The sequence below is a fragment of the Antechinus flavipes genome, chromosome 5 (genome assembly GCF_016432865.1).
Source record: "Antechinus flavipes isolate AdamAnt ecotype Samford, QLD, Australia chromosome 5, AdamAnt_v2, whole genome shotgun sequence".
NCBI classification, from domain to species: domain Eukaryota; kingdom Metazoa; phylum Chordata; class Mammalia; order Dasyuromorphia; family Dasyuridae; genus Antechinus; species Antechinus flavipes.
Window position 1 is genome coordinate 290,038,533 of NC_067402.1, and position 24,292 is coordinate 290,062,824.

The following is a 24,292-nucleotide window of genomic DNA, read 5'->3' on the forward strand; positions in this document are numbered from 1 at the left end:
AGGCTTCCGCAGGCAGCTCAAACCCAGTATATCCAATCAGTCAATCAACCAACCGATCGATCAATCAACATTTATTAGGCGCCTACTAAGTGCTAAGCTCAGGGAAACAAAAAGTCCTGTCCTCAAGGGAAGGAGATGGGAAGCGAGGGAGAACAAACAGATAAAGACGTCCTGCACCAGAATTAGATCACAACCAGAGGGAAGACACAAAAGTGAAAGGGGGGCTCACGAAGGTGTCCTGCAGGCGAGGGATCACTTGGGGACGTATGGAAGCCGGGGAGGTCAGTGGGCAGAGCGGAAAGATGCTCCAGTCAGGAGGCCGGGGCCAGTCACTGTGTATCATAAGAAAGAGGTTAGGAAGGGCTTTGACTGCGGAAACAGCATTTTGTATTTGTGCCCGCAGGTGCTTCTTGAGTAGGGGGTGTCGCGGTCAGACAAAGACGGTCCGCTCCTCTTCCAAACTTCCATGGGATGTGGAAGGGACCACTATGTCCTCAGGGTCTCCGTCTCCGTCTGGTGCAGGCTCCCCCTCCAAGTCACTTTCCGGTCCCTCATCCCTTTAAACTTGGGCTTTTGGGAGAGCTTTCGCTGGTCTCCCAGGTCTGCTCTCCTGTCGGGGGTCTTCCTAAATAGAGGCTGACCTCTTTCAGGAAGGGAAGTGGGCCCCCAGCACCTCCAGAAGGATCCCAAGTGGCATCGGAAGCCTATAGGACGCAGCCCCTGCTCCGACCACTTTGGGATCCCACGAGCCCATTACCCCACCCATGTCGTACCCCGACTCTGGGATTCACTGCCCCCCACCTCCTTCTGAGCTCCCTTCACATCTCTGCTAAGGTCCCACATCCTGCAAGAAGCCCCGACTTCCCCAAAATGCCCTGGGCCTCCCCGTTCTCTGCCGGGTCTCTATGTAGCCCTAAGGCAACCCGAGCCTTTGCTGGAGAGCTCCGAATGAATGAGATTCGGGTTTGAAGGGACCGAGGATACGCTCGAGATCCCGCTTCCCTCCAACCACTATCAATCCCAAGAGGCTGAGGGTCAGGGCTGGGATTCACCGCCGCGACTGCCAACCTTCACCCGCGCCTCCCCCGTGCCAGGGCTCCCACTGTTGTGGAGACTAGACCAGCTGTCCCGGGCCCTAACAGAGGGGGCAGCTCACTTCCCGTACAAAGTCTGGCCGTTCTCGCTTCTAGCTAGAGTCTCGAGCCTTGGGTTGCAAGGGAGCCCGCTCTCCTGGCGATCCCATCCTGCTTCCCCGACTTTCACCAAGACCGGAAGTCACCTCCGAGTGCAGAAGGTTCCATTCAGCAGATGAGGCACCTGAGGCCCGGGGGACAATCGGAGCGCTTCAGGCCTCCCGCTCTGGCCCCTGGCCCGGGCCGGGACACCCACGGAGCCGAGCGCCGAGCCGTGGGCCCACAGACGGGCAGCTGGGGCCACTCTAGGTATAACAAACGTTTATTCAGAAACAGGTGAATACATAGTCTCTTCTGCCTCCCTAGCCCTCCCTCTCCCTCCAAACGACAAGAGACATGGATGGTGAGCTAAGAGGGAAGGACGGAGACGCCAGGGCCGCCAGGCCCTTCCCGAGGAGCAGGTCCTTCGGTCTGGAGAGGGAGGGAGGGAGGGAGGGAGGAACGCCGTGACACCCAAGGGAAGACGCCGGCCAGGGGCGGGGCTGCCCCTTGCTCCTTCAGCGGCGCCGGGTTCCTCTGCAACTTTCCCGGGGGGGATTTGAAAGCTACAGAGAAAAAAAATGAGTCTGTGGCCGCCACCTTGTCCTGGGCCGTTCGGGGGTGGGTCTTGCCTCAGACGCCTGGCTGGCTTAGAGGTGGCCCGGGCTCTTCTCAGAAGGCCCGCGCTCCCCAGTCTCCCCTCGACAACCCTAATCTTGGAGGCCAAGGAAATGGGGTTCTTAGAGCGCAGCTGACTAGAGGGAGGGAGGGAGGAAAACAAATAGGATATCCCGTTCCTCTGCGCCGGGAGGGGCCTCCCCGGCTTGGAGGGGCCGGGCCTGTAGCTTCTGTGGAGGTTGGGAGGAGGTGGAAAGGGAGACAGTGGGGCTGTGGCTGGACCCCAAGTGAGGCCTCCCCCATCTCAAGCCCACAGCCCGGGTCCCCTCAGCACTGGGCAGAGCCCCATTTGCTATCCCCTGACAGCCTGCGGGAAGGGGGCAAGCCTGAGGCCCGGAAAAAGGGGCTCTCCATCTGCCCGGATCATCCCTAGAGGGAGGGGGCTCTTAGCCACTCGGGAACAAGGCTTGGATGCCAGGGCATCCTCTGGCCCGGAGATAAGAACACAGAACAGACCTGACAAAACAAAGCAAAAACCCCAACTAATAGGGAGGGAAGAATAGAGGGAATGAGGGAAAACACACCCTAAAGAAAACACTATGGTACAGGGAGGGCGTGAGTGCAGAAAGAAAGCCCCACCCACAGCCACCAGTGCCAGCGTCCCGTGAGAAACGCATGAGCTCCCGTGGCCTCTGCCCACACTGGTGGCCTATGGGTCACAGAGGCTGCCACAAGCCTGTCTTCTGAGGGTGCCGTGGCAGGTGGGTGGCCGTGGCCTCCCCCTTTTCCTGCCTTGCGGCTACTGAGATTCCCTTTTCAAAGTTTAATCTTAAATTCCGTGGGCTGCACCGAGACCGAGGCCCCAGAAGACTTGAAGAGAGCCTTGAGGATGGTGTCGGGGTCCACTTCGGCGGGCGGGTGAGACGAGGCACTGGAGCTCAATCTCCGTGACTCCCCCTCCTTCTTCACCAACGGGCTGTCGCTGAGCCGCCTGCAGGGGAGAGAGGGAGAGCCCCGCTCAGCCGGGTGGCTGTGGGAGGGCCCTCGGCTCCTGTTCCAGGAGGAGGACTCGCTGCTGGTCCCCGGCTCGGCCAGGGGAAGGCTCTGGCCCAGGTCTCTGGGTGTAATGGATCCCACTAAATGGGGGAGGGCCCTTCACTGAGACAGAGGTGGGATACCCAAGAAGCTCAAAGGCCAGAGCTAGGGCATGCCCCTGAAGGACGAATGCTATTGCCATATTTCAGGCGGCCGGACAATCCCACTGACAATGTCCACGTCTGGCTGCAAGGGGTTCGTTTATCTGACCTAAGAGTCCGAGCTGGCCCACTCCGAAGCTCTGGTTCTGAAGGAAGCGGAGGCTGACAGGGAGGAAGGCTCAGAGAAGCTGAGGGAGGCTGCGTCCCGGCCCTGTCTTTCCAGCCTGGCTTCCTCAGGTCAAAGGAAGGTGAAGGCCAGAGACAGAAAAACAGGCGAGCCCACTCACCAAGCCACCGGGCAGTTTGCCAGGAAGGGAGGCCCAGTCAGAAGCCACAGCCCTCCCCAAGGCCCTTCTGGGTTAGAGGCAGGCGAAGGGGACCCGTGATTGAAGGCTGCTCCTGGCAGGACAGGGAGGCCCAACAAAGGCTTGAGGGAGTCTGCTTCTGGCTAAGAGAGGGCAAAGGGTGGCCTGGCCAACAAGAATGACCACAGGTCTGGGATCTAAGGCGGACACCACCAGCCACCCTGCAGAATGGGAACCGAGGCCAGGCCCTTCCTTGGGACTACTACTAAAAGGATTCATCCAGGGAATAAAGCAGAATGGAACCAACCATGGGTTGAGCCTCAGTTTCCTCATCTGCAAATAAGGATCACAAGGGCCTTCGTTTCTATCTCCCAGGGCTACTGTGGAGAGTAAAGGGGATAAGGCAAAGTACTCTGTAGGCGATTTTGGTCGATATTGAGGCGTGACCCCTCTTGGCAGAGAGCCAGCAATGATTGGCCACTTCCTTCTCCGGCTCATTTTACAGATGAGGAAATTGAGGCAAGCAGAGGGAGCTACCTGCCTGGGGTCACAGGGCTAAGAAGTAACTGAGGCTGGATTTGAATTTAGGAAGATTCTAGGCCCTGAGCTCTACTGGCTGCACTCCTGGAAATGTCAGATCTTAGCAGTACTTACAATAAAGGTTTTTTCTTAAGGTCACAGATGCATAGCCTAATTTACCCCTCGCTGCCTTTCTGTCCATAATCCAGCCAGACCTAGCCTATGGCCCACAACTTTTTGGCCCGCCCTTGCGGCGTGCCTCGGTGACCATCCCACAGACCAGCCCACTGCTTAATGCCAGGAATTGTTCTGAAGACCTTTTAGGAAAGCCTCTGACAAAGTAACTTGGACACCAAGGCATTCAGGGCCCAAAGGCCATGGCAGTGACTCGCCTCAGTGGTCTATGGAGAGGTCCAACAACAAGCAAGGGAGAAATGAAGCCAGCTGGATTACAGGAAGGGCCACAGGCACCAGAGTTCAGGTTCACTCGGGGTCCCTGCTGGACTGAATGCCCAACCAAGGACACAAGCAGAGTCCAGGAGCCTTCCCGAATACTCACAGCAAGATGGGCTGGTCCGACGTTATGACGCTACCGTTCATGTGAAGGTTGCACTTCATCGGTTGCCCTGCAAACCAGAGAGAAGACAACATCGGCAGCTGTGGAGGGGCCGGCCGGCCTCCGAGACGAGGCTCCCGGAGATGCTGGCAGCTTCAGGCCCCTGGAAGAGACGGGCTGGGCTCCAGTCATAAGCGTGGCATCAGCTGCCCATTTCACAGACTAGGCAGATGAGGCTCCGAAAGGCATCAAAAGGGGATGGGACCTGCCTGTGGCCCAAGCTGAAGAGCCAGATAGGATCTAGAGCTGGGCACTTACGTCATGGTCTCTGCTATGCTCTTATCACTTTAGCAATACCTTTTTAAAAAGAACATTTTACTGCTTTCGATCCACAAAAATTCACCTTCTCCCCTACCCCCCACGAGAACAGAAGAAAAACAACCGTTCCAATTTCGTGTGGCTGAGCAAATAAATCTCCACAGGGGCCCCAGCCGGCCGTGCTGTCCGTGGAGCCTTCGCTGCTCTGGTCAGGAGTTTCAGGGGCCAGCTGGGCAGAAGCTCAGCTCGAGACCCTTCTCCTGGCTTAGCTCGCTGTACTTTACATCACTTCACACGAGTCCTCCCACGTGCCTCTGGGATGGGTCCCTCCTCAGCTTCCAATTCTTTGCCATATTTTTGCACCTTCTTCACACCAGGGCCTATTTACTTAACCTGCCTTCACTCCAACTCTTTCCTGCTTCACACATATGTGGATCCTTTCCTCCTTTGAGGAGTCCAGATGAAGAGTCGGGTGTCAATTCCTCCCCCACCCCCCCATTTCTTGTGTGCCCTGGTTATGGGAGAGTTCACCCAGGGTGCACTGGTCCTTCCCACTCCTTCCATTAAGATCAAGCGATAACCAGGCCCAAGCCTTCTGTCTGACGGACATACTTTCCATGCTGGAAAGCAGCTGGTCCTTGCTTTTTCCTTCAGAGAAACCTTCTTATGTTTCTCTTAAAACTAGGTCGGACAGAAGTTCGGTGTCTTTTCCCTAGGAAGACTTGCAGGTGAATAAGGAGACTGCCTTAATCTCACCCCTTCCCCCTCCCCTCCCACACAAGGGGGACATGTCCCCAGTTTTGCCACCCAGGCCCCATCCTTGGCTTTTCCCACGCTCTGCTGCCTCCTGGTGGTGGCTGTGAAACTGGGGGATTCAGATTCCAGCTCCTCCTTATCTGAATTCTTTCAAGCTCTTTCTTTAAATCTGGCAGCTCTGGATTTTGGCTTGGAAATTCCAGGGAATTTTCATTTTAGGATTTCTTTCAGGAGGTGACTGGCAAATTCTTTCCATTTCCTCTTTCCTTTGGTTCTACAGAAGCTAGGCAGTTTTCAGATTTCTTAAAAGAGACATCTGGATCATAACTGTGGTGCTCAAGATAATCCTGCAAGTATTAATTTCTCTTTTATTATTTTCCAGATCAACTGCTTTTACTTTTAAGATAGCTTATGTTTTATTTTCCAGGCTTTTGACTTTGTTTTAATATTTGTCTTGTGAAGGCATTGACTTCTATTTAGTCCGTTCTAATTTCCAGTTTGCTGCTTGTGTATCTGTTAATTCTGTTCCCAATTCTTTCTTTTCCTAATTTTTTTTTTTACTTTAGTGCTCTCATTTCATATATAAAAAAAGTTAAATTTTTATTTCAAACCCTAGGAATTCTGATTGAGTTCATGCCCAGGAAATGTTTTTCTCTGAGGCTTTGCTTATATACGTTGTGGAGTCCTTCTTTCCTTCTGGACTCATGTCTTGAGTTTCTCTGCCAATTAATCCCATTAATTGGAGGGGGATTCTTTTATCCGTCCATTCTGCCATTCAAGAGGCAAACTGAGAACTTGAGGGAAGGATTGGACTGCTCCGGTTGCTGCATGACTGCACATGTATAACCTTTACTAAACTGCCTGCCTTCTCAATGAGGGGGACGGGGAGGGAAGGTGGGAGAAATTTTAGAACTGAAAATTGCTTTAAAAACAAAGGTTAGAAATTGTTACCATGTGTAATTTGAAAAAATCAGACACCGACCACCAGAGAAATAAAGCCGCTTGGAGCATCCCCTTGCCCCAATCTCCTCCTAGGGCAGCTGGAGGGACCACAGAAGCGGATGACCACCAAACTCCCCAAAGGGAGTTCATCTTGACCGGAGGAGCCTCTGGGTCTGGAGGTGAAGGAAAATCCGAATGGCTTCCCCCTCCGTCAGGCTTACCGTCCAGACACCGGTTGTTGTATTTCTTATAGGCGGTGATAGCGTCTTCTTTCTTCACAAACACGACCTCGGCCACCCCAGGATGGACCAGGCGGGCTCGCTTGAGGGCCCCACAAACGCAGAAAAGCTCCTGGGAAAACCAGAGAGTCACAGCTGAGACCCAAGCCCCGATCCATGATGCGCTCACATCCGAGTCACCGGACCTCAGCGCCAGAGAAGCTGGCATCTCCTTCCACACTGCCCACACTACTCTGCAGAGCTGGCTCTCAGGCCCATAATAAATTTAATGGATTTTAATCTTCCTGTTTAAAGAAAATTGGGCAGGAAGAGCCTGTTCACCTAAAATCCTCCTGGATTCATCTGTTCTCTCTTCCTGCAGCTTCAGAAGACCCAGGAGCACCACATATCTAGGGGATAGTCACCTCCAGGCCAGGCCCACTCACAACTGTACTTCTGAGGGGCAGTGAGAGGGAAGCTGGCAAGGGAGTGAAGAAGGACCCTGACTCACTGCTCCATTAATTGGTTTAGTTTGGGAAAACTGGCCAAATCAGCCTTGGCGGAACTAAGCCCCTTGACACGAGGGCTAAATGTCCCCTCTCTGGTCCAACCTGTTTTAACCACCCCTCCCTCCCAGAGATACTGAGGCGAGCCTGGAGTGCTAGCTCCTCTCGCTGGCTCCGGCACACAAGGGCACTCACCACTATGTCCTCCTCGGTGACTCGGGGGTGCAGGTTGTTCACAGTCATCTTGGTACCTTCCAGTGGGCTAAAGATGGGCTGCAATACCAACAGGAGATGTGGCGGGGGGCAGCAGGTATGTGCACACAGCAAACCCGGGGGAAGACACAAGTGATCAGGGACGGTGGAGGGGCCAGCACCAGGGAGCAGCCCCTGCGGGACCCCAGGATGGTAAAGCATGACTCCCATTCTCTAACAGTCAAAGGATGAGGAGACACATCCCCCTCAAAAACTCCAGCAGGAGCTGGGGCAGGAATGGCCCCCCGGTCTTATGGAGCAGCAGCTCGGGCTCACCGGAGACTCTTTCATGTAAGAAAGCCTAAAGGCTCTTTCCTCTAGGAGTGATGTCAAAGCCGGGAGCCAGGCATTTGCCCCCAAGACCAGAGCATGTGCTTGACACTCTATCCTCCTTGGTGACTGTAACCATCTGAGTGAACAGAAGGCTTGGGGCTGAGGCGCAGTTGGGGAGGGGGGATGCTGAGGGTGCGCCCTGAGTCTCTTCCCAGTCAGCTCTGGGTCACAGAAGTTACAAAAAGATCAATACTTTCCTTCGAGAAGCTCCCACAGATGGAGCCTGCTCTTTTTTCTGTGAGAGGTGAGCATTCTGACCCCAAGGCCACTTGGGCCTTGTCTTGACTCTGACCAGGGGACCTCCCCTCGCACCCAGCTACTTACCTGCATATCCCCTTGTTCTCCATGTGGGAGCCCAGGGAAGGGGCAGACACTAACTGGGGGACCCAACGCCGGGAGGAAGGAAGTAGCCTTGAGCCCCAAAGTGATGAGGGCAGGAAAAGCCCAATCCCACAGAGCAGCCTTCCCAGCTCCCTTCCGGCACTCACCTCAGCAGGGGAAAGTTCTTTGGGGGGGTCTTCCTTGGTCACCAGGGTCCGGGACATGTTGGTCAAGGCTTTTGTCCGCAGAGGGGAAGGTGGGGCTGGAAGGGCTGTGTACGTGTCATTCTGGACGACTTTGGTCAGAGGGAGGGCCTTGGATAAGGAGAATTTAGAGCTGCTGAACCCTGCCTGAGCAGAGAGAGGATGGCAGCGTGAGCCTGGGAGGCTCCCAACACAGCAGCCCCTTGGGCTCCCCCCCGCCACGGACTTGAGAGGCCCTGCCAGTGCAGAGGAGAACACGAGCGCCCGTATCTGCGCTGCCTCTGGCCTCGGGGAGCCCTGACACTTGATCTCACCCACCAGCGGCCAGCAGTCCCCGCTCCAGACCATCCCTGCCACACAGGCGAGTCGCCTCCTTTCTCTGCGCTGAAGACTGGCGGGGCTGGGGGGAAGGCCCTGGGAAGACGAGGCTAAGGGCCATCCTGAGAGGTCCACAGGGCGGGCACGGGCTTGTCCCAAGTGTCAGCCAGGCCAGGATCAGACCAATGGCGGGAGCCCGATTCCTGATGTGGAGGCGTGCTGCCCGCGGGACCCAGGCGCAACGCCAGCTTTCTCAGCTTGGGTGTGAGCTGGGCCTGGAGCCACCGACGAGCCAGTTTAAAGGCTGCCTTGTGCTGTGATGAACGGCTGCCCTCCACACCAGAAAAACCACACTCGGGAACGGGGGGAGGAGCCCGCTGGACTTCTTTCCCCTTGCTGCCCTGAGCCCCAGGGATCTCCTGTGGCCGACCCCAGGAAAGAGCCACACTAAAGGCCCCCTCGAGCTCGGGATCGGGCTTCCTATCTGGGACTTGCCTGGAGCTTCTTCCAGGTCATCTGTGTGGCCCCACCTTAGGTTTCCCAAACTAATTTCTCCATGGAAAACATCATTAGGGACCGGAACCACATGGACAAAGCACTAACTCCTGGCCTATGGTTTGGGGCACTGGAAATACTAGAAACCAAGTAAGTAAGTCCCACGGCATGAGATTCTGAGAGGGACGATGCGCAATTTCTGCTTCCAAGGGGGAAGATGCCACCTGGAGCCCCAGGGAGGGCACTAGGGCCCTTACCATGTGCTGCAGGAAGCTGGGGCTGCCGGCAAGCTTCATCTGTTTGCTGGGTATGGGCACAGAAGCTTCCTCATCTTCATCTACGTCGTACAGGCTCTGAGGACGACACCGAGAATCGCCGATGGCAGGGCCAGTCGAGGGGGGCTCACACACGGGGCCCGGGAGGCGGGGCCACGGCGGCTCAACACTGACGCTGCCTCCCAGGCCCCAGCCCGGGGAGGGAGTGCACACACACGTGTACCCACTCACACTGGCCTGAGGTGATCCTGACAACAGCCGTGCTGTTTCACCTTTCTCCCATGTTGGCCGAACACCCCGAGCGAGCACTTTCCTCGGCCAGGCTGCTCCTCGCCCTCGTCCATCCTGTCCGCCCCCCCCCCCATGTTTTGCCACCTCCTTCCCCGCCCCCACCTGCAGATGGCTCCTTAAACCTTTCCCACCCACAAGCCTTTTCACCTGAGAAGTTTCCCGTGACTGCAAGTATATGAATTAAGTCACAAGGTGGACCTTGCTCAATTACAGACTATGATTTCCCAAGCCCCACACTCACTGCGAGACCTCACAGGCTCAGTAGCCAGACTCTAGCCCAAGGCCCGCGAGCTCTGTGCCTCAGTCCCTCAGGGCGGAAAGCACTGTCTGGGAAATGAACCAGGTGTGCTCCTGCCTCAACACCACCGACTCTCCCTCCTGGGGAGACCCCCAGGTCTCCCCCACACTGCTGAGGGCAGTGCCATGCATCCAGCCCACAGGCTCTGGCTCACTCCCTCATGCCCAAGATGGCACCAAGGCTTGCTGTTCCCCCTGCCCCAAGTAGGCCCTGGTCACCTCACTACCCTGAGAGCTGCTGGGAGGTCTGCCCCCCCCTTGAACCTGCCCTCCAGCCCATCCACCATCTGGCCCAGGTTGACTCAAGTCGCTCCCTCCTCAGGGGCTCCCTAGGTCCTCCCTTCAAAGCCCTGGCCGGCTCCTGTGCCCTCCCACCTCCCTCTGGGCCCAGTTACCCAGCCCCCAGACCCAGGCATTCTCCCCGACCCCCTAGCCTCATGGCCTCTCTCAAAGCCCCATCTGTCTTGTCTCCGAACCATTTGTACACTGGCCAGAGCTCTACAGAGGCAAAGAGCCTCAAAGTCTCCCTTAATCCCCAGAGCATCCCTGGCTGAGAGCAAGAGCTGAGCTATCGGGGCAAGGCCCCTGGCCCCGCTCGGACCTCTGCACCGGGAGCTGCAGCCTCAAGGGTTCCTAAGAGTCCCTAGTTAGTGTGAGGGGACGGGAGCGCCCGCTGCCTCACCTGGGGCCTCCACAAATGATACTGCACTGAGAGAGCAGACCTGCAGCACCCCAACCCTATTCTGCATCCCACAAAGCTAGCCCAAGACTCCCCGACACGGGTGCTCACTAACCATGCCTGCCGACCATGTGGACCCTCGGGCAGGTCAGGGACACCGGGTAGCTGCACCCATTCCCCACAGTTTCAGTCACCTGACAAGTCAAGCCCTGTCCCCCCTGCCAGCCAGAACAAGGAGCCACAGTCAATCCGGAGAAGCCCACCTGTTTATGCTGATGGTTGTTGACCACGTTGATTCTCATTCCAGCGGGATGGGGAAGAATCGGGAGGGCAGCTTTCTGCTGTGGAACCGGGAACCACAGGGGATCAGTGGGTCGGTCCTCTGGCACATCACCCCCTCCCTCGATCAGGGCTCTGACTTTCCCCAGACTACATAACAAACCAGGGTCAGGGCCAAGTCTCAGACAGATGAGAGTGCGAGAACTCGAGGCTTCATGTGGCTGAGGCCCCCGGGTGCCAGCCCCTTCCCCTGTGGATTGTGCCCATGATGGGCCTCTCAGAAATCTGTAGCAGCCCAAGCAATTTGGAGCTGGAGAGGAGATGGGGACCAAAGTGCCCAGTGCCCAAGGGGTCAGCGCCACTTGCCCCATTCTTGATCCATGGGGAGACTCTCTCTTAAAAGGTTCATCGTTGATCCCCAGCTCCTGGCTGGCCCTCTGAGGGTTTAGCCCACACGAGTACGCTTTTCAGAGCCTCGTGAGGAGGTCACAGAGTGCCCGCTGGCCAGATCGAGCTCCTTCCCCCCAGCCCCCCAGCCATGATGATCCACCAGCCACCACCCCTACCTGGATAGTTTTGGTAATCTTCATGGTGGGAGGCAGTGAGCTGGCAGCCGGCCTCAGCAAGGAGCCGGGCGAGCTCCGTTTCAAGCTGATCTTCTCCCGGGCATCGGTCACTTTGGTCCCCTTCTCTGCTGCGAGGGTCTGGTGTTTTCGGGAGTTCAGCATCTCCCGGGCATCCTGCACTTTCCCTTTGATCCGAAAGCGAGCATCTTTCTGCAAAAGTTTCTCTCGGGCATCTTTGACTCCCAACTTCTGCCTGGCATCCGTGAGCCCGATCCTCTGCCGAGCATCAAAGATCTGCTGGAAACCCGGAGCCGGCATCGGCCGATTCAGGAGGGCCTGAGGGAGCCCGATGCGAGACCGGATGCCTCCGATCCCCGGCCTGGCATTCAGTCTGGGAAGAGAACACATACCACTCTCAGTGGGGGCCTCGCCCCTGGGCAGATTCACCGCCCCCTCGCCACCCTGGCCCTGCCTCCACTGGGCTGGGAGACGGCCGCCACGGTCCTCAGGGAATGCTATGGGAAAGTTTTCGGACCGAGTCGGTCGGATCTCTTTGGGATACACCTGGGGGTCCCACTCTCAACGATGGCAGATGCCGGAGCAGTGCCGTTTCCTGACAGGGAAACTGAGCCAACCAGGGCCCACAGTTGGGACCAGAGCTGCGTGCTCCTGAGGGCCAAGGAGCCATCCCTAGGAGGGCAGCCTTCCTCTGCAAGCTACCAGGCCGGGCAGCCCGGACTCATTTCCCGTGGCGCTCACAGAACCATGTTCTTCAGGAGGTCTGACGGCGCCTCATGGCTCTCAGGAGCCGGTGGTCTGCACACGACCGAGGGCTCCTACGCTGAGTCTGTGGGACACGACGTAAAGCAAAGATGCCGCCTTGTGACTGTTTGCGATCAGGCTAACCCAGGTCTGTGAACTTTTAAAACCATACTTTATCACTACCCAAAATAACAGGTTTCCTTTACAATCCTCCACACAGAAAAACATTCTGAGAAAAGCCTCTACGTGCCCCCAGACCGCCAGAGGCTCCGCTCCAGCTGCACCAGACCGTTTTGGTGACCCCCTCCCCCCAAACGCTCAGTTTCCTTCTCTGTACTAGGAAGGAGTCGGCTCGGATGACGAAGGTCTGGAATGCGTCTGATGCTGATTTGAGAATGAGTATATTTATCTGAGCAATGGGTCAACAGTACAGAGCAAGGCTAGAGAAAAGTTAGTGCAGTGTGGCGGGTGTGTTTTTCCTTTCAGAGCTCCAGCCTGCAAACCCCTCGGGGCGTGCCCCAGCTCCCCGCTCTGGCCTCCCCCAATCTAAGGCCCCTCCAAGGGCACCGGATTTTCCCCTCCCCTTCCCCCCAGCAACCACATTGGGAGAAGCACAAAGACCACAAGAAACATCCCTAGGCTCCCGAAGCCTATGGTCTAATGTGCCCTGGAAGCTCAAAGAGAAGTCTCCAGGGGAAGGGCAGGAGGATGTGGGAAGGAGGCCCAGCAGCAGGGGAGTTGGAGAGGAAGGGGCGCCCCCCACCCGCCCGCCGAGGCTTTCACAGGGAGCCCCTGGTGATTACTGAGCAAGGGGTGGCGTGGTCAGAGCCGCTGTGTGGCAGGTGGATGAAGAGGGGGAAATGACCGAGTCGGGAGGGTAGTGGGGAGTCCAGGGGACCCAGCAGCTCCCAGAGAGGGCCCTCTGTGAGCGCAGAGCAGAGGGGGCGGCCAATGACAAAGCCCGGCGCTTTCTTCTGCAAAAAGTGCACGAAGCAGACTGTGCTAATGGGGGAGGAGATCTGTAAGAGAGGCCCCTAACCTGGCTCGGCCTCAGTCTCCGCTCTGCAACGGGTGTCACGGCGGTTGGGAAGAACAAGGGGATGAGGCCACGCAGAGCACCCAGAGACGCCCGAGGCCAGCCAGGACGGGCCAAGGCTGCTGGGTGCTCCGCCCCCTCCCACCTGTCCCGGGGCTCCCCCTCCCGGTCCCTGTGGCCAGCTCTGGCCCACCTTCTCTGGCTCCCAGGGTGCCCACCAGCCTCTGCTTTCATCCCAAAGCCTCCTCCCGTTGGGTCACTTTCCCAGAAGACAGGAAGCAATCCAAACGAAACGCTCCCCTCTGGGGCTCCTCGGAGCTCGGCCCCCCCAGTTCTCCCTGCCTCGGCCCCCCATCTACTACAGGGCACCCCCCCGGGGCAGTGAAAGCGGGCTTTCTTTCCTGGAGCTGGCCGAGTGCCCGCCTCAGCTCTGGAGGCCCGCAGATACCTCATCCCCGCCCCCTGGCTGGCTGCCAGCCCCCCGAGGTCCCTGAAAACACACTCCGGTGCTCCCCGAGCTTGTTACACCGGGGTCTGGGCCGCTCTGACATGACCGCGGTGTAAAAATCCACCCTCCGGAGTAGCCGGCGGACTCACTTCCCCGTGATGATCACTCCCAAACACAGGCAGCCCCCCCCACACTTTCCGAGGCAGCCCCGATTCAGCAAACACTTGAGTCGATGCAATAAATACACATGAAGCAGCCCCGGCACGCGGTGCTGCTAATCACTGGGGATGAAGAGACAAACCTCTGCTCCTCAGCAGCTTACGCGGGGGGCTGGAGACTTGAGATGTCACAAAATATACCCGGTGATAGGTGAAGGAAAGGGAGGGGGAGGCAACAAAGAAGGTTCAAGGAAAAGGAGGGAGCGTCCCTAGTCCCCGAAGGGGGACAAGAATTCAGAAACAGAGCCCAGCAAACCCATAGGTCAGAAGGTTTCGGGGGGGGGGGGGTGTTTCTCATGCGGCAGCAGGTTAGAGGGACTGGGCCACCAGTGCAGACACGAGAAACAAGAACTGAAACACCTAGTAGAGGAAATCGCCCAGTGCAAACTGCCTCCAGTCTGGCCAAATGCACTGATCTGGGGAAGGAGGGACGCCAGCAGATTGGGCATTTGGGGGGAGCCTGAACCTGGGGAATGGGAGTGGGGGGGGATCCAGAGGGGCAGGACTGGAAGCCAGGGACGAGCCTGGGATGATGCTGAGGGGCTCGCCACAGAAGGCAGCGGAGCGGTCCCTGGGAACCTCCGGGAGGGGAGTCACTAAAGCCGGGGCGCTCGGCTGACAGAAGCCAACAGTGGGACCGGGAGGTGGCCCGCACCACCCCGTGGCACAGGAAGAGCCAATGTGATGGCGGGGGAGGGCGAGGGGCCGCGGAGAAGAAAGCACCCACCCTGGGGAGCGTGCCTCATGGAGGAAGCTGGCCATCGGAAGGGGCACGAGGTGGGAAGAAGCCAGACTCCCACAGGCCGGGGAGGCACCAGAGGAGACCAGGGCTCTCACTGCATTGCTCCAGACCCCCATTTGTTCCCTCAAGACAAGTGTGAGAGCCGGCTCCCGGCAGGGAAAGGGAAGATCACTTTTGTCAAACCCACTTTCAAACAAGAGCGCTGAGGCTGCCCAGCTCCCTGGGTCCTCGCTTCCACAAAGTCACCGGCTGGGACAGGGGGCTCAAGCCTGCGGCCCCAGCCTAGCCCCTCGCACCATCAATGTCCTGTGCCCCCCCCCCAGACTTGACAGCTCCCTCCTCTCAACTACAAAGGCAACCTAACGCAATGTCTCTGTTAAGAACTTACTAAGCACAGAGAAAGTGCGAACAAAGCTGAAAGGCGTCCTCACCAGGTCCTTACAGGGTGCAGTGGGAGGGACAATAGAAATCTGTCCAAAAGGGAGCCAAAAGCCTCTGAGAGGCAACTGGGAGTCACCGAAGGTTCTGGAGCACTCACAGCAGGTCAGACTGCCAGCAGCGTGAAGGCAGACCACAAAGGAGACTGAGATGGGACACCAGTGGGCCAGGCCCTACAATGGTCCCGACGAGAGGTAAAGGGCCCAAGGGCCCAGTCTGGGGACAGAGGAAGAGGGCCAGAGAAGGGGGCCAAGGCCCTTTCTCTACCTCCCTGGTCTGCCTCCCTGAAGGGCTAGAAAGCTCCATCTATGGCAATTATGAGCAGTGAGGCAGGGGGTGCTCCCCAAAACCCTCCCCCCAGACTTGGGTAAACAGAGACAGAGAGGTGGGAGGCGGCAAAGGACCCCTACAGGACAGCAGCAGGGCAGCAGGTGGCCTTCCAAAGGCAGCAGAGCGAAGAGAAAGGGCAGCCTGGCTTTCCCCTTTAGGGGAATAGGGAGGGTAGGAATTTACCCCATTATCTTTCTCTGCAATGGGCTCAGTTTCTCGAAAGCTCCAATGAGGGAGAACTTAAGATGGAAAATAGTGAACCAGGCCCCAGAAAAATCCAAGTGGGGTACACTAATCCTTCCCTGATGCCCCTCAGCCACGTCTGCCCCCTCTCTCCCCCCTCCAACCTGCCCAGCCCCTGGGGGCCCTCTGCGCCCGGCCAGTCCAGGCCTCTCAAGCCTCCCCAGTTGCACGCCCATCCCACGGGCCCAAAAGTGACTTCACTCCCTCCTCAGTCAATTCAAACATTCAGCAAAGTCTCCACCAGGTGCCAAGGGAGCATTCCAGGGCTGGCTTAACTCCCCGGGAGCCCAGGAGCTGAAACCAGGACAACCTGAAGGGGCCCAAGAAAGCTCCAGAGAGCGCCCGAGACTGGAGCGCGGCCCTTCCTCCGGGGCCCCGAGCGGGGGGCTCCCGACCCAGCCAGGATTTCTTGGAAGTTGATGCTGTTTTCTCATCCTTGGGGATCTGAGCCAGGTGGGGAAGAGGGAAGAAGTCCAACTTCCAGTCCTTGGGGGAGGGTTACAAAGCCCCTTCTCCCCAACACCAGAGACAGAAGGTACCTCATTTAACAAAGGAGTAAACTGAGGCAGGAGTGAGCAGGGAAGGATTCACCGCTCTGGGGCTAAGTAAGTCAAATCTAAAGGCAGGAGTGAAGAGAACTTTGGACTAGCAGGTATAGTTGGTACTTGCCAGCGGCAGAGGAGGTGGCCGGTAGCGGACAGGGAAAGACACCTGCCCCACCCTCCCCTTTGGAAAAGGCCAATCACATGCAGAGAGCAAACTGTGGAGCCGGAGGGCGGGTCCACACATGGTATTTCCACCTGTTGGGGCTGTGGGCTGTTTGGTTTTTTCTTTCTCTTGTTTTTTCTCTTGATTTTTCTTGTGCAGCCTGACAGACACAGCAATGTGTTTAGAAGACCTATGTTGGCCTGCTTGCTGTCTAGGGGAGGCAGGGAGAAAAATGTAGAACAATGTTGTTCACAAGCAAATGGTGGAAACTCGCTTTGCATGTATTTGGAAAAACAAAAAGGTTTTGTAAATAAAAAGCTGCTGTATATGTATATGTATATGTAAAAAGAGATATCCCCCAGCTCAGGGAGGAGGATGCTAGGGACACAAGATTACTTCTTGGGACAGGCTGAGGTCAGAGGTGAGACGAGGACGAGAATTTCCTCCCAGATCTCACCCCAAATCAGGAAGCTTCCTCCAGATGACAAGCCTGACACTATTTACTGAGGAAGGAAGACTTACCCGGGGCGGGGGACTCTCAGTGGCAAAGCCAAAAGAGAAATGACAGGGGCCATTGTTGCCGGTCCTTCCAAGGACGTCCCGAGGCTGTGGTTTCTGCTGTAACCCACAGAGGCCACAGTGAAAGCCCAAGGAGTCAGTCCTGCAACGTGCAGAACATGGCAGGGTCACAATCGCAAATGAGATAGATTGAGGTACAGCGCTCCGAGCGTCCTTGGAGTGCTGGGAATTACCGGCAAAAGGAGCCTGCTGGCAAGCTCAAAGACCTCGTCTGTGCACCAGAGGGGAAGGCAGTGTCACCGACCGGCTGGATAGGGGCTGGTAACAAGCCCTCCTTCCATCCGCTGCTCAAGAAAGGCCAAGCAATGAGACTCGACTTCCTTGACGTGGAGTAACCGATTCGCAGAAAGCTGCGACGCCGTGCCACAGACAGCAGGGCAGAAAAAACAGATTTCCTTCAATTAAAGGTGATTTATAGGGAAACAGAACTTTTACTTCAGACGGCAGGCTTCTCTTAATCAGCGTTTTAGCAGGTGATTTATTAGGGTTCTTTGTGCCCCCAGAAACCTTAATAGAGTTTAAGGAGTTTCTTGGTAAAGATGGCACAAGGATTGCTATTCCTTCCTCTGGTGGATGAAGGCAATCACAGGGGCAGTGAGTGTCTGTGGTCACATTTGAACTCAGGTCTTTCCAGTGCCAGGCCCTACTGGGTGCCCACTGAGCCCCCAAGCCATACAACTTTAAAACTTCGTAGAGCAGAAGACAAATTCTGAGCCTGTGAGATTCTAACGGAACTTGAGGGCAAGGGAAGGCACTTAGGCAGTCTTAGAAAAGGGGTGTGGGGGCATGGACGTGAATCAATTAAGAAACAGGATCAGAACCAATTTGATTTTTTCAACAGAAGAGAAGAGTTTTCTGCTAAAGCAGCCAGCAAAGTCCTTCAAAAAGGAGGGGAAGTCAGTTCTTAGCCACTCTCAAAACTGGAGGAAGAGCTGTTCCAACTGTCTCAGCTTGGAGGAGTCCGAGGACCCTGGCCCATCACTCTGAGCTTCAGGGGTGGGAGGGACCCTTCGAAGCTGGGGACCAGGGGCTGGGACCCAGGATTTCAGAGACCTGGACAACTCCCAGATACAGAAACTCCCTCTACCAACACAGGTAGCGGGCACAGAGAGTTGGCACCAAACACACAGGCTCAAAACATCCCCCAGATGAAAACGGGACATGAAAATATATAAGACGACAATAAAATATAGAAAATGTGACATTTTGAAAGACTAGAGTGCGGCCTATGTATAACAGTGTCTCTCTCATCCAGAGGTCTGGGGAGTGACCGGCCCAGGGTCACACGGGCTCATGCTCATGACCTCAAAGATCTGCAAGGACAGGAACAAACGCTATTACGGAGACCCAGAGTCCTGAGCACACTCACATTCCCAATAAGATTATCAATTCCCAATAAGAGGCGCATCATTTTTAGACAAAAGCTAAAAGACAGAACCATAGATAGGAAAACAATAGGATTGGCTGCAAGTCTGCAATCCAGGACCAGCCATGAGCCCTCCTGGTGGTTAAGAGATGCTGATGGCTTTACGGAGCCCACCAGCACCTGGCAAGGGTCTGTGGTAGGTTAACAAGTCTCCCTGAATGGCACAGGGTGGCCCGAATGTCAGGTCTGGATTCAAATTCAAATTCGGCCTCCATCACGTCCCAGCCCGGGGACTGGGCAAGTCATTCCTCCCTGTCTGCCTCAGTTTCCTCATTTGTAAAATGAGCTGAAGAAGAAAATGGCCAAGTGCTCCAGTATCTTTGCCAAGAAAAGCCTAAATGGGGTCATAAAGTGTCAGATGCCAGGAGGAGGGGGATAAACAGTAAAATGTGTAGAGATAAAATATTTCCTTGAATTAAGGTGATTTACGAGACTACTTAGCTCAGAGAAGAAAGCTGGACTTTTAAAAATATGAACGAGTAAAGACAAAGAAATTAGGTAGCTCTATGAAATACAAAATAAAATCAATAACCAATAGAACTACAAAAATAAAATCAATTAAAAAATGCAATCATTTTGACGGTCTCATTTTTAGTTGTTACTATGACCTCCAAACACACTAGAAAAATATGATCACTATTGCACCCTTCCAAAATGTCTAGAAATGGGGGCTGGGATGGCTATTGCACCCCTCTAAGCTCTTCAGAAATGGGGGCTGGGATCGCTATTGTACTCTTCAAGCGCTCCAGAAATGGGGGCTGGGGTGGATATTGCACCCCTCTAAGCTCTTCAGAAATGGGGGCTGGGATCACTATTGCACCCTTCCAAAATGCCTAGAAATGGGGGCTGGGATGATTATTCATTCCATCCATCCACGTTCTCCAAAAATAGGGGTTGGGGTCCCTATGGCAGCCTCCAATCTCTCCAGAAATGGGGGCCACGATGACAATCGCAACTCCAATTTCTCCAGAAATGGCGGCTGCGGTGATTACCACACCCCTCCAAGCTCTCCAGAAAGGGGGGGCTGCGGTGATTGCCGCACCCCTCCAAGCTCTCCAGAAATGGCGGCTGCGGTGATTACCGCACCCCTCCAAGCTCTCTAGAAATGGCGGCTGCGGTAACTACCGCACCCCTCCAAGCTCTCCAGAAATGGGGGCTGCGGTGACTATCGCACCCCTCCAAGCTCTCCAGAATTGGGGGACACGGTGACTACCGCACCCCTCCAAGCTCTCCAGAAATGGGGGCCGCGGTGACTGTCGTGCCCCTCCAAGCTCTGCAGAAATGGGGGCCGCGCTGACTACCGCGCCCCTCCAAGATCGCCAAAAATGGCGGCTGCGGTAACTACCGCACCCCTCCAAGCTCTCCAGAAATGGGGGCCGCGGCTACCGGACCCCTCCAAGCTCTCCAGAAATGGGGGCCCCGGTGACTATTGCACCCCTCCAAGCTCTGCAGAAATGGGGGTCGCGGTGACTATTGCACCCCTCCAATATCTCCAGAAATGGGGGCCATGGTGACCATCGCACCCCTCCAAGATGTCCAAAAATGGCGGCCGCGGTGACTATCGCGCCCCCCCAAGCTCTCCAGAAATGGGGGCCCCGTGACTATCGCACCCCCCAAGCTCTCCAGAAATGGGGGCTGCGGTGACTATTGCACCCCTCCAAGCTCTCCAGAAATGGGGGCTGGGATCACTACTGTATCCCCCTAAGCTCTTCAGAATTGGGGGCTAGTCCTACCGTTTCACCCCTTCACGCTCTCCAGAAATGGGAGCCGGCTCCCCCTTTGCAGCCCCCCAAACTCTCCCGAATTGGGCTCTGCTTTCACAGTTGCACCCCTCCATGCCCCGTATAGAATGCTGTGAACACTACTGAAACTTCCCGGACTCTAGAAGTGGCCCCCCGTCCCCTATGCCCGCTCTCCCCGCATTCCAGACACGGGGGCTGTCTGGGCTGTTGCCCCCTCCCCCAGGACCACCGCCCCTTCTTCCCCCCTAGCCCGCGCCCTGCACGGGGGCTCTACAATCTTTCCCCCAGGACTCTCGTGCCCCACCGCCCCGCCCTCCCTCGAGCACAGAGATAAGCGGCGGCTCCGGCAGCCAATGAGCAGGCGGAGAACACGCGAGGCCGCGGCGTCCCGACCAATTAGGGGTCCCGCTGGCGAAAGAGGCCGGGCCCTGGAGAGAAGGAGGGCTTGGCCCGGGACGGACTGGAGGGCCCGGAACCTGGGACCCCCCCCCGGCCGCCCGACCCTCGGCCAGTGCCTCGGTGGGCTCCTGGCCCCAGGCCCCGGCTCCGAGGCGGCCCCGGGGAGAGAGAGAGGCTCACTCACCGGCCCTTCACCGTCACTCCGCGCTTCCGGATGAGCTCGTCCAGGGACAGATCCGCCATCTTGCGCCGCGAAAAACGAGAAGAGGCACCGCTCACTTACTCGGCGCTCCCCCTCCCATCGGTGCCGGAGAAGGACGCAACTACTTCCGGTTCCCAGCTCCCGGTCCTTCCGCCAACGCATCAGCTCTCGCGACACCTGATCCAGCCAATGCTGGTTCGGGGAGGGGGCGGAGCGTCAGAGACCGGAGAGCCGCGTATCCCATGAAGCCTCGCGAGGCCGGCTTCTTATTTACATAGAGAAAATGGAATGTTAAAGAATCTCTTTCTCCCCTCCACAAAAACTTTAAAATATGTGACGGAAGTTCCTTGAGCGGATTTATAAGCGGTGTAGGTTATGGTTGGCTCAATCAGCCGCTTTCAGATTCACCCTAACCTTAAAAGGTCTGGGGACACATTCCCACCACGCGTACGGGCCCGGTCCGGTCATGCCTTAAACTTATGAGTAAGGAAAATAACGATTCGGGGTGACGCCCGAATCCTCACTACGCATGTGAGAAGAATTTTTGAGCGGGTACAGGTTGTCCTTAAGGTGACCCGCCTACTTTAGCGGGATGCCTGGGTGTCGCGATCTGCCCGTACCCCACCCCCCTCAAAGATTTAAAAAGTAGATCTCCTTAGTTCTTCCGCGTTTGTAGGCGTCTGCTCTCCCTTTCCCGGTTGGCCGGGGACGGGATTGAACCCTAATGGGATTCGCGGAGTACGAAACCACCAACACTTCCCTTCCTCCCAGCTAATAAAATCCAATCCTAGGCGGACGGCGGGTTCGGCGTGGAGGGTGGGGGAGAGATGGGAAAGCGGGTCTCTAGGGCGAGAAAGATCTTGGGAGGCTCCAGCTGGGAGGCGCTGCTGAACACAAGTGAAGGTGGCGGGGCTTTTTTTTTTTTTAATGCCCAGCTAGTCCCAACTTGTACCTGGCCGGCAGGTATTGACTTCCCCAAGCCTGGAAACTTTCCATCGGTGGTGGAGTATCACTCATCGGAAAGGCTGAGGAGGGGGCTCATGGGTGCCCTCTAAGATGCTTTCTCGAGCTGGGATCCTAGGATTTGGGTTGTCCTGAACGGAGCGGGTTAACGTTCATCTGTCCACCCGGGCCGCCGCCCCGAAGCGGGGTGACCTCGGGGAACCGGTATTAACGGTTTCTTGTCACCAGGGGGAGGAGGTGCACCGGGGACCGCCGGGACCTCCGGGATCCGAGCCTCGTAATTAGGGTGCTCGTGGGCACACATGGTCCTTTACCGAGGCGCCCCCGGGATCGTTAACTGCAGCCCCAGGCCCGGGGCTGGCCCAGGAGGAGAATCCAGCTCCTCCGAGTTCCGAGCCAGCGCGTCACTGATAGCTGGGCGACCTAAAATCCTTTGCCGTAGATCTTTCTGTCTTTCTCGATCTCACTGCTTCTTGTCTTTTTCCTCTTTCTCCCGGGCTCTGCCTTTCTCAGTCTCAATCTCATCTCTTTTGGTCTCTCTCTTTGATCTTTGTCTCTCTCTTCTCCGTCTCTTTTTCTCTCCTCTGAATTTCTCTCTCTGTCTCTCAATCTCGTCTGTCTCTTTTCTCCCTCTCTCCTCTGTCTCTGTCTTTCTCTTCTCTCTCTCTGTCTTTCTCAACTCTCTCTCAATCGCTCTGTCTCCTCCCTGTCTCTTTTCTCTGTCTCTCTCTCAGGTCTGTCCCTCCCTCTTTCTGTCTCTGTCTCTCCGTGTGTATCTGTCGTCTCTCATCTCTGTCTCTGTCTGCCTGTCTGTCTCTCCCTCCGCACTGGAGTTAACCGTCCTTCCATTCTGGGCCTCCCAGGGATCTTTTAAACCACAGCGTGGTAGCTACACAGATGACTGAATAAAAAACATTAAGGCCTTCCATGCAGAGGGTCCCGTATCTCACGGCCAGACCAAAATTCAAGGCACCAGCATTAGCTGCTGCTAAGGGCTAAGAGGACAGAGGCAAAAAGGTCTGAGAGAAAGTCCCAGCAGCCCTCGCCTATGGGTCAGCCATGGGCTCGGCTGTGGGTGCGGAAAGTCGGGGACTTCTCCCAGTGGTGAAAGCAGACCCTGGACCTCCCACCCAGGAATCCCTGGCTCTGCAGGACCGAGGCAGCTCAAGTGTTGGTGGATTGGAAGAGCCCTTAATCCCTCCTCCTGCCGGGGAGCCCCCCTTGTGACCCACTGTCGGGAAGAAGGCCTTCATCCCTCACACCCCTCCCAGGGATTCTGAGAACAGCCGATGGAAACTTTCTGCAGCTTAAGGAAGCGGTCCCTGGGCAGCCCAGCCAGCACTAATCCCTCCAGAAGAAAAGGTTTAAAATAGCGGCTTAACTCTTCTGTAGGACTGAGGAGGTGTTGGAAGGCTCTCCCCCTAGGACTCGTTTTCCACTTTACAGAGAGTAAGACTGAGGTCCAAAAGAGAGGAAGATAATTGTGAGGTCATCCATCAAATCAGTGAAGGATCCCCAATACAATGTGCTTTCCAGGGGGATACAATCGAATGCAGAATACGAGCTCCCCGAGGGCCCAGGATTACTGTTTTAATCTTTGGTATCCCCAGCGCCAGCAGCCGGGAAATAGGAGGTGTTTAATAAATAGTCATAACTGAATTGGAGAGGAAATGGGTGCTGATTTACTCACAGTCTGAGATTCCTGCCAACTCCAAAAGCCGCCCAATCATTCACAAGCATCTAATTTATGTAGTTTTGTTCGGCAATCGGGGTTAAGTGATTTACTTGGGATCACACGGCTGCTAAGTGTTAACTATCTGAGACCAGATTTGCACTCAGGTCCTCCTGACTCCAGTGCTCTATCCCCTGCACCATGTAAGGGCCCTCACAGGCATTTGCTAAGCATCTCAGTGCCGGCCACACTCAAGGAGCTTCCCGGGAGAGTTTGTACCCAATCAGATCCATTCCTCAAGCATCCCTCTTGGTGCTCTTGTTCAGTCACATTAAGGCTCTTTCTTTATGACCCTGTGGAGGGAATTATACTTTTCATATTACTATGATATGGGTAATGAATATACTAATGCTTTCCATTTCTGAGGGTCGTCGGGAAGCTAGAAACTCCCAATGCAGCTTAAAATGATCAGTCATTCTGACAGCAGCTCCATTCTCGTGCTGTATTCTACCTGGGGACGGCAAGTGAAGCAAGTCGAGGACTAAAGAAACTGGTCCCGGCCCAGAACCCTGGTTCTGTACCATGGGGAGGGGCTCACGGTCTTCAAGATCTGAAACGGCCTCCTAAGAATCACCGTATTGTCCGACACTGTCGTGAGAAACTACTGAAGTACCGGGAATGACTGTGTTGTAATGCTCCCTTCCCCTTCCTTCCACCCCATCCACTGCCCCACCCGGCGGGAGGAAATCACTCAGTCCTCAAAAATTTCTGTGTAAACCTTTGTATGCACTTATCTCTTACTTTAACTGAACTTTCGGCTCCTGAAGATCTGGAACTGTCGCTTCTTTGCCTTAGTATTTGCACACAGTAGGTGCTTTAATAAACCCTAGCTGATTGGCTCCAAAATCCTAATCTCTTAGGACACAAACACTAGTTGAATGGATGCCCATCCCTCCAAGTGGGAGCAGA

The 24,292-nt window shown here is 56.0% G+C and overlaps 1 protein-coding gene and 1 non-coding gene across 4 annotated transcripts; one reads left to right on the forward strand and one right to left on the reverse strand.

Annotated features, from left to right (window-relative positions):
- Positions 1-56: 56 nt before the first annotated feature.
- Positions 57-20,828, reverse strand: POLDIP3 (DNA polymerase delta interacting protein 3). 3 transcript variants are annotated; one of them, XM_051962275.1, is made up of 9 exons: positions 20,671-20,828; positions 11,416-11,806; positions 10,834-10,908; positions 9,286-9,381; positions 8,180-8,362; positions 7,302-7,379; positions 6,604-6,733; positions 4,370-4,436; positions 57-2,781 (listed from the first exon to the last, which is right to left on the reverse strand). In XM_051962275.1, exons 1-9 carry the CDS (start codon positions 20,727-20,729, stop codon positions 2,607-2,609), a joined length of 1,254 nt encoding a protein of 417 aa, XP_051818235.1. In that variant the 5' UTR covers positions 20,730-20,828; the 3' UTR covers positions 57-2,606. The 3 variants fall into 3 exon arrangements, with proteins under 3 accessions (XP_051818235.1, XP_051818236.1, XP_051818234.1); XM_051962276.1 differs by having other exon boundaries at positions 8,180-8,326; positions 10,834-10,911; positions 20,671-20,827; XM_051962274.1 differs by having other exon boundaries at positions 10,834-10,911; positions 20,671-20,825.
- Positions 20,829-21,154: 326 nt separating this feature from the next.
- On the forward strand, positions 21,155-21,305 carry LOC127539533 (U12 minor spliceosomal RNA). The gene has a single exon (XR_007947963.1). It is a non-coding gene; the product is annotated as a U12 minor spliceosomal RNA (small nuclear RNA).
- The last annotated feature ends 2,987 nt before the right edge of the window (positions 21,306-24,292 follow it).

What these genes read in the sequence shown, in the direction of transcription:
- POLDIP3 (XM_051962274.1), bottom strand. Translation starts at nt 20,729, where the DNA reads ATGGCGGATCTGTCCCTGGACGAGCTCATCCGGAAGCGCGGAGTGACG. An exon ending in ACAACCATCAGCATAAACAG is followed by an intron (nt 9,382 to 10,833) that starts GTGGGCTTCTCC and finishes TGTCGTCCTCAG; the next exon opens with AGCCTGTACGACGTAGATGA. An exon ending in TCACCGAGGAGGACATAGTG is followed by an intron (nt 6,734 to 7,301) that starts GTGAGTGCCCTT and finishes TGGTTTTCCCAG; the next exon opens with GAGCTTTTCTGCGTTTGTGG.